The sequence below is a fragment of the Pelodiscus sinensis genome, chromosome 11, assembly GCF_049634645.1.
Source record: "Pelodiscus sinensis isolate JC-2024 chromosome 11, ASM4963464v1, whole genome shotgun sequence".
Lineage (NCBI taxonomy): Eukaryota > Metazoa > Chordata > Testudines > Trionychidae > Pelodiscus > Pelodiscus sinensis.
Window position 1 is genome coordinate 31,666,644 of NC_134721.1, and position 9,779 is coordinate 31,676,422.

The 9,779-nt window shown below is 46.0% G+C and overlaps 1 protein-coding gene across 1 annotated transcript in view; it reads right to left on the reverse strand.

Moving 5' to 3' along the window:
* Positions 1–9,535, reverse strand: part of NINJ1 (ninjurin 1) — a 35,478-nt gene extending 25,943 nt beyond the window's left edge. The window contains exon 1 of the mRNA XM_075938935.1: positions 9,148–9,535. Coding sequence (XP_075795050.1) covers positions 9,148–9,222 — 75 coding nt within the window. The 5' untranslated portion in view covers positions 9,223–9,535. The remainder of the gene's footprint in view (positions 1–9,147) is intronic.
* Positions 9,536–9,779: the final 244 nt, after the last annotated feature.

The window sequence follows — 9,779 nt, forward strand, 5'->3', positions numbered from 1 at the left end:
TCGTTTCCCAGGGTCTATGTGGAAATGTTATTCTTGTAACTACACCATTAAGCTGATGATATAATTGTCTGATATAATTGCAACTTCCCCACCTCTCTGTCATTCACAAATCAGAAATATGATGGGTAACTATGCTGTCACTTAGCAATCAGAAATACCTGAGAAGGCCCCAGATTCCTGGCTGCTTTTCAGTATTACTCCTAGGAAAATCTTCGGAATGGTGGCAGCTATGCAAGAGATGGTTAGGTCCTTCTTGCTCTTCTATCTCCTCAAAGATAAACCCTCCCAACAACCACACTCAAGCACTAGTTAAATACTGACTACCACACACAGAACTGAATATCAGCACTCCTTCCTCCAGTGTCTCCATTTTGCCTAGAGGTCTGGCATTCAAGTGCTAATCCAGCTCAACAATGCTTCGCTTGTGAGAGCTGGTGAGATCACATCTTGAGATGGCTTGGCTGTGGTTCATTAGATAATTACTACAAAGCAGGGACCATCTATAAAGGGAGATTTTTTTCATGTCTAAAATCAAGAGCAGGGGTGGTTAATAACACAGCAGCTATTCGCCAGGGTTAGCCCACTGTAGTTACCTGCAGAGCCGTGGGCACTGACGATCAAAGCTCCTGTTGGCCGCAGATCGCCGCTTCCTGCCAATGGGAGCAGGGGAAGTGGTGTGGACCAGGAAACAGTTTCCAGCAGCTCCCATTGACTGGGAATGGTGATTCATGGCCTACAGGCACTGCGATCACTGGTACCTGTGGCCATACAGGTAAATATAGTTAATCCTGACAGACCAGATCCAGCCCACAGGCCAGTATTTGCCCACTTCTGATCAAGAGCATTATTATTATTGCAACATTATTAAACAAAGAGAATGAGAAAGGATTAATAGAATATTCAGATAAAAAAGATGATACAGAATTCCCTAGAAAGCAATCAAGAAGACAAGGCAAGTAAGGTGGTAAAGTGTTTTAAAGGGAAAACAAATACAACCTATTTAATCAAGACAAAAAGCATTCACACGAGATTTTTTTCTTCCCACATCACGTTTTCCTTTCATTTCTGCATTAAGATTTTGTTTCAGGAAAATGCATAAGTCTGAATGTACCTCCATCCTTATTCAGGACCACACAGAGGGCGGTACATAAGAATATGTTTAAATAGGCCCAGATTCAGGAAAGCATCTGCCATCATTGCCAGATTAGACAAGAACAGAGTCCCTGGACGTTAATGTATTTCCCTATGAAAATACTTGCATAGGACTTGATCCTAAGAATTACTATATATTACTATATAGTATTGTCTCTAACAAAAGACAGTGAACTAAATTCAAATCCATAGTAAGGTAGAGCAAATCCACAGAAATACAAGCCCTGACTGCATTTAGCTGAAAGCTAAACTTAATTCAAAGGGAAGGGAAGGACTGATCCTGCTCTATTTTAAATCAATAGCAGAGCTGGATTTATGCACAAGCTAAGTAAAACATATCTTAGGGCCTCAGATTATGAGGGGCCTCTAAATACAAAAAAAATCTAGTTTTTAGTTGCATCCTTGCTAGGGATGTGAATGTCTAGTCGACTAATCATTTCCCTCCCTCCCCCCCCCCTTGCTGCCTCTATCAGAAAGAGGCAGCAAGAGAGGGGGAAAGGCGGTGGCGCTTCAAAGCTGCTGCTTTGAAACACCATAGGGAGCCTGACGCTGGGCTCCCCATGGCGTTTCAAAGTGGCAGTGCCACATGGAGCCCGGGGTCAGCTGGGGACTCTCCCAATGATCCCGGGCTCCATGCGCGCTACTGCTTTGAAATGCTGCGGGGAGCACGGGACCAACGTGGGACTGTGTGAGCCCTGGGGGGTGTTGCTACATTTCAAAGGCAAAAGTGCCCTATCAACTAATCGAATAGTTGATGCATATTGCATCAACTATTTGATTAGCCAAATAATCAATATTTGATATCCCTAATCCTTGCCTATTCCACATATATTATTATATATTATTTCTATTTTCATTGTCCTGTCTGTTAGAATAATACACATTTTTTGGTAATGCTACATATTTTAGGGCCTCAGCATGTCTTAATCTGGCCCTACCTGGGAGTCTTGTCAATGAATTCTCAGAACAAGATTAGGCCCAGAAGCAGTGTAATTACCACTATATGCAGTGAAACAGCAGAGGGGTCTCCTTTAACACAAACTAATATTTTCTCTGCATAATACAAATTCTATAGAAGAAAATGAATATTCGGAGCCAATATGATTATTAATGACACTTTATAATCTCCCATGAGAGTTCTAACTACAAAGCTCATAGAAATCAGGAATAGCCTTCTGGAAGACAAGATGACTAATGTGGCAGGTTTTCACAGAGCCCTGCTGTGGCTTGCAGACAAGTAGGAGTGCAACTGAGAATGAAACTTTATCCAGATAATAAATGCAGAAAACTAGGGGTCTAATTCATGAAATCATATGGCACATCACATGTTCTCAAATGGGCTTTGGTTTGTGTGGAGCATTATCAGATTCTCTCCAGATTCAAATCTTCATTGTTCTGGTCCATTTATTTTTTTAACAGTCCTCAGTGTAACTATTTCCTTGCCAATAAGTATCATTGACTTGTGCATCTTTGTTCCATGGTGTAGTGCTGTGGGGCTTATGGAGGGGATCATCTCTCTGGGGGGTCAGTGAGCGGCCATTCTTCCCCACTACACTCTACTCAATTCTTGTGAGGAATCAACCGTGGCTGCCAGCCCTAAGGTAATCCACACCCCCACATTCAGTCTGTAATAGAAGTCTTTGCACACTGGCCCTCATTCAGGGCAGGGCAACAATAAGCCCCCAAACAATCCTCAGGTCCGTCCCTGGTTCAGGGCGAGGCAGCAGGCAAACAAACAAATAGTTTAAGTCCCTTTCACAACTACCCCCAGCCGCATCCCCTTGCTCAGGTGGGAGTCCGGCAGGTGCTGATGGGGGAGACTGACACCCAAGAGTGGAGTGGCAGGGGGACACAGGCCCACCTACTCTACTGCGTCCCAGCCCAGGGCTCTAGAAGCAGCAGAGCAGTCTGCTGGGTCAGTGGGGATCCGTACCGCAACACGCTGACCTGGTTCTAGCTCTGCCAAAAGGAGGTCGACTACTCCTGGGCTCTCTCCTTTCTCCCCCTAGGGCTATACCTGGATCCAGTGCAGGTTCTTGGGGCACCATCGTTCTGAAACCTCTAGCCAGGTAAGCAGACCCTCAAGGCAGTCATTCAGTAATGGGCCCAGCGGCCCAGGACAGTCCTCGGCTTCTCCAGGATCCAGCTCCTCACTTGCATGCATGGGGGAGGCTTCTGGCTTCTCTGGTCACTGGGTCTTGACTGGCAGGCCTTTTATATCCCTGGCCCCGCCTCCTTACTGCCAGTCAGGTGGGTTGCTAGGGCTAGGTGCTGCCCACCAAGACTCCAAGGGGGCTCCTCCCCCTCGAGGTCAGTGGGCGGCCACTCTGCCCCACTACACATGGATATTTTAATATTGTAAAATTAATGAGTTTGGGGTATACACTAGGATTGGGCCCTAAATTAGTAGTTATCACAAACTTGCCTGACCACCAAGATAGATATCTAAGTCTGGGAACTGAGGGTGTGTTTATACAGCAACCTTACCTTGAAATAAGCTACGCAATTTGCATAGCACAAATTGCGTAGCTTATTTCGAGGTAATTTCGAAATAGAGTGCTATTCCGACAATCCCTTAACCCTTGTGGTATCCCGAAATAGCCCCGCTGTCTAGACATAGCCTGAGAGTCTGGGCAGACTCTCTTGCCCAGAGGTTCCAGGTTTAAATATTTCCTTGGCTCATCATCCTGCTTTCGACTCTGCTCCCTTCCTTCTGTTCCCTGTATTTAGAACAGCTTAATCTCTCCCATACACCAAGTCACCTTTCTTTTCTCAAATCACCATTTGGAACAATTTTAATACCCAAAGTGACCAACTGTGCAAAAAGTAAACCAACAAAAATGATGAAAAAGCCAACTTTAATAATAAAAGCAGGTTTAATAATTTAAGCTAATGAGAACTTATTTTTAAAATGATTTTTACCCTGAGAGCATGTTTAAACTGTTGGCTTTTGCCTTCCATTGCTGCTCTCCAGTGTTACAGCATTTGTCAGAATTTCATTGTAAGCTGACTGTTTGTCATGTTGTGTTTGTAAAATTCTGTTGACATGTTCCAATTGCTATAAATAATTATTACTTGTCCCTGGATGAGATGAAGTTTCCATTTGAAATATGTAATGCTTCAGGACATATTTCATTCTAGTGAAGAACAGAACAATTATGTCAAGTTCCCACATGTTTTAACATTTGTTCATTATAGTTTTATACTTCCAGGCCACTTCAATGTCCTTTATTAATGTTTATTTATGGATGCTAATAATAAAAATATACTGCCTGCTTTGCATATGTTTCTAGCAAGTAAAAAAACTATAAATGTATGAATGGCTATAATGTAGCAAATACTTATTTGCTTTGCTGTACAACTTTTGGGTTTACTTTTCCTTTCTTTGGTAGTTTATTCAACCAACAGCACAGCCTAGATTGAAAAAGGGTAATTGTGAAAGTCCTATTGTGTATACTGGTTGAAACCCCCTTGTTTGGCATTCTCCAGTCCGGAAACATCTGTGGTCCAGCATTATTTTTAGTTAGCTGGATGTCCACTTATCATGGGTGTGACCAAGTTTCCTGCAGTCCCATAACATTTTTTTACAGCCACTAGTCCCGGCACTCAGTGTTCTGTGCTGTTGATTAGCTCTAATTTACTGCTAAATGTCTTCTAAGAGCCCAGTAAGCAATGGAAGTGTTAGTAATGCCGCGAGACAGTATTGACCTCCCATGGTTCCGCAAATTCTCTGGTTTGGCACCCATCAGGTCTCAAGGGTATCCCACTAGAGAGGTTCAACCTGTATTGATACAGTGAGATAGCAAACCAGCTATAAGAAAAATTTTGAGACAGCTTTCCTATTTTTCTATTTCCTGTCTTCACTAGCGATTCCTAGCAGCAGTTGCATGACAAACCCTCTTACGATGTATCAGAAATTTCACAGGCAACATCAATGAGTTTAATCAGAATAATGAAGAATAGGCGCTACTAAAAGTGAAAAAGGAACTACTCAGTGTGAGTAAAGACATGACAATCTAATCCTGGGGTCAGCAACCTATGGCTCAGTACAGAACCACATATGGCTCTTTTGTCATTCCCAAAATACACACAAGTTTTTAAATTACAATGAAACATTAGTTCAAAATTTAAAAAACACACAATTACTCATGGTCTTTTTTTTGTCTATTTCACCTTTAACCACAGGTGAAAATAAGGCAGTGCATCCAGGTAAGAACTGCCTGAGCTGTAGCAAAGCTGGCTGGGGCACTCTGCTTGTTTAAGACTGGTTGAGGGCCTGCTGTACAGGACTTTTGCATGCTCCAAGCTGGGATAGTGAGAGGGGCTGGCAGCAGCAGATGCCTCTATCTGGCTGCAGCATCCCAGCTCCAGCCCCTATCTGACTACAGCAGTTTGTCATGCTCTTGGGGCAACCCCCACAGCCCACCACAGCAGACTTGCATTTGCTGCAACAGCCCAAGAGCAGGAATTGGACTCAAACTCACAATCCCAGGCCTGGATGCAGGATCCCAGCTCTGGTCAGGTAATTAAATCCAGCCCAGAGCACCCCCACATACTCTACTTCTCACCTCCAGCACCATGCTCTGCCTCATGCACGTTCCACATACCCTAACCCCCTGCCCTGAGTCCCTCATATTCCTCAACCCAGACTCCTGCACCCCCACATACCCAGCCCCCCGCCATAACACTCCTGCACCTCCACACCCAACACTCTGCCCTGAGTGCATCATACGTCTGATCCCCCTGCCCTGAGCCCCTCATGTACCCCAACCTAGACTCCTGCACCCCCACATTCCCAGCGCCAGCCAAAGATTGACAGAAGACAGCCTGAATGCCTATATGAAGCTGGATTTGACCAGTTATGATGTAAACTTCAAAGAAATGTGCGAAAAGATGCAGCGGCAGAAGTCCTATTAAATAAAGTCTGTGAATACAACGTTTTGTTTATACTACTATTCAATTATCAACAATGTTAAGTTGTATATTTTCAGTCATGCAAATGGGCATTCTTATACAGCTCTTTGTTGACCAATTGTTCTGAATTTTGATGTAGTTTGTCTCTTTGGTTTGAAAAGATTGCCGACCTCTAGCAGTCTAACAGTAGAAGCTAGGAATTTCTGGTTCTTAAGATCTCTCTCTCTCATATAGAATCTTTGAGGCCTTGGGCAAATTAACAGGGGACAGATTTTCAATAATGTTGTGCCTTCATTTTTTCAGAAGCACTTTGCTCCCAGTTATCCACCATGCTGAGCTCTTCTTAAAATCTGGTCAAAGATATCACAGTGGAATCTGCTGGGTGTTGAGTGCTTCCCCATTTTTAAGTATATAAAGATATGTCTACACAGCAAAGAAAAGCACATGGCTGACCTGTGTCAGCTGACTCAGACTGGGGCTATTTCATTGCTGTATAGACTTCCAGGTTCAGGCTGGAGTCTAAGCTTTGGGTTGCTTAGGGTGGGGTGGGTCTTAGCACCTTGGTTGCAATGTGGGTCCAGAAGTCTACACAACAATGAACAGCCCAACCGCCCGAGCAAGTCTGAGTTTGCTGACATGGGCAAGCCGTGAGTTTTTCTTCACTGTGTAGACAAGGGATCTGAGCTCTTTCAGAAAATCTGACCCTTCACTTCCACCTCATTTTCCCTCCTCCCCCACATACCAAAATAAAATTGACACTTGCCTATTTCAAGTCTAATGGGAGGGTTAAAGTTTGTAAATACCTCTACAATATTACTTTATAGAATTATTTGGTTTGAAATATTGTTGGCAGCTAATCTATAGCTGTTTATTTTTCCTGTGATATCTTAATTGACTGCATCTCAGTTTCTTTGGGGAAGGTTTGCTACAAATGGTATAGTAACTACAGATGGCAGAATATAAGGCAAGAGTAGCAAACGCACTAAAGCAGTGGTCCCCAACGTGGTGCCTGCGGGCACCATGGCGCCTGCTGGGTCATTTATGTGTGCCCGCCTAGTGACCAGGGCCGGCCCGAGCCATTTTTGCACCCCGGGCCCCGGTGCATGTGCGGCCCCACCCCCAGGCACCCGGCAGCCCCAAAAGGTTAGGGACCACTGCATTAAAGTATATAGAAAGATTCCAACAACAGAAACTGAAAGGAAAAAATATCCCCACCTTGAGTTAACATGACCTAATCAAAGCTACTCCTTTTGGTTAAAATGAGATGGATGAGCAATTGGCAGTTCTAATAAGAAATGTTCAGTTCTCCATTCTGACTCAAGTATGTCAAGCTTGATTGAGGGCAGACATGAATAATGCCAAAGTCAACCCTTTTCTTCTTTTTTTTAACTGCAGAGTTTTCCCAGTATTTGACAATCTGCTTTAGAGGGAAAGCCAGCAATGCTTATGTGACATCACACAGAGGGCTCATCGGGGTGGGAACTGAAATCTAACACAGATGTGTGCCTGTGCCTGGACTACATGGGAAAGTTTTACCAATTATGCAGCTACGGTTATAGTGCTATGTTGTTCTATATGAAGACTCTTATTCAGGCATAGGAGTGGTATTTTCCAGGTTAGCTTAACCTAGGGATGTAAAAATCATTAAAGGGAGATGGGCGGGAGCAGCCCCTGGCTGCAACACACCCAGGCTCTCCACAGCTCTGGATGGCCGGAGCAGTGGCTTCAAAAATACCTTATACAAGTCTGACTGTAAGAAAATTAGAAAATAGGGGATGTTTTAAAAGCTGTGCACTCAAGCAAGAAAGACAGAAAAACTCGAATTGAAAAAAGTTCTGCCAATTCCACACTCTTTTAAGGAACAGATTAAAAAAATTCTGGTCAACTATAGTATATACGAGATTCAAGGCTTTCCAGATGGGGTCAGAATCTGATTTACAAAAGGGATATGAACAACTGACACTAGTAGTAAGCCCAATATCCATTAAATATTTGAGCTTTGGCTTTGGTTCAGATCAACTGTCTTTACTCAAATACCTCTAGCTACTGGAATTCCTATATTCCTTAAATAATGTAGTAGAAATCAAACATCATCCTCCCTATGTACATCGTATTGAGCAACTCTGTGGTGAACAGTCACTGGTTGGAATTGATACCAAGCAATAGCACACACATTTCCTAAAAACTCCCCTTGAACTTAACAGAACTACATCATTTACTATTTGTAATACTTTAAGGTATTTTTAATACCTAAAGGCTACGTTCTGTTTGTAGCCCTAGTGGCCCCAGTACTGTACAAATGTGTAGACAGATCTTAGAATGTAAGTCCCCAAAAGCTTATATTCTAATTTAATGACAATGTCAAGGGATAAACAAATGTGCTAGAATAGCAGTGCACAAGGGACTGTAGCAGCTACAGTATACAGAGCCAGGAAGAACAATTCTCTACTAGCCTTCCACAGGCAAACCTGGAAGTCTGATACTCGCCATGCAGTATATGTTCTAACAGAAAGCAGCTTGTTTGTCAGTAATTTATTTCATATATATGAAAGGAAATCACATGTGTGATCCTGCTTCTGGATACATTAACAGCAAAGAAGAAATACAAAAGGAAGTTTTGCAGGCCCCTGCACTGTGCTTTGGTGAGCTAAATTCAAAGTTACAGTAGCCATTCCAGAATGGGACTGACAGAAGCACAGGGAGCATGGGGGAGGTGCGGATCTTAAATCTTGTGGATCTAAAATGTTGTTCCAAAAGTGCACCCAATCCCCAACGTGCCCTTCCATGCCAAGGCCGCTTTTGGCAGGCCGGGGTTGCTTCCCCTCTCCCCCTTTCGCACTGCACGCAGGTGATGGGTTTGCTCGCTCAGCCTGAAGCCCCAAGGGGCAGCGGCGGCCGGGGCTCGCTCAGCCCCCCTGCCCGCGGCTGGGTGAACGGCAGGGCTCCTGCCCTCCGGCTTGGCAGCGCCAAGCATCTTGCCGCGCTTCCAGCATCTTGCCCGCGCCAGCCCGCCCCGCTACAGCCCCAGGCTCCCACAGCGGGCAGGCCGCAGCCCCGGCCCGGCCCAGCGCTGCCCCTCACCGCATCGACAGGCGCTGGTTCGCCGCCGCCGCGGGTCAGCCCGTTCAGCTCGTGGCTCTCTACGGCCGAGGTCATGGTGCTGCAGCGCGCTCGGCCGCGGGTCCAGCGCTCTGCCCTGCCGGCCGGCCCGCTACGCGCACCCAGGCGGCTGCGCTGCGGCTGCTTCCCGTTCCGCCCGGGATTCCCCTTGGTCCCGGGCTGGGAGCGCTGGCAGAGGCGGCTCCAGGGGGCGAGAGCAGAGCCGAGAGCCAGGCGGCCCGGAGGAACTCGGGAGGCCGCTGCTCGGAAGCAAACGCAAGACCGTGACACGCTGCCCGCGCCCCTCAGCCCGGGGCCCCCTTGCTGGGAACGATGGGCAGGCGGACAGTCGCCCTGGACGCCAAAGGCCAGGGAGGAGAGGGCGGGGCCACCAGTGGCTACTGGCCAAGATGCTCAGGGGCCTCTGGCTCTCCCTAACTCTCTTATGGTGAGCAGGGCTGCCGACAGGCGGGCCAAAGGGACACTGTCCCAGGACCCAGCGATTCAAAAGGGGGCTCCGGGCCGCCACGGTGTGGCTGGAGTCGAGGGCTCTTTCAATTGCCACCAGAGCCACATGGCGCCCTCCCAGTAGCACTGAGGACTTCCTGAGAGGG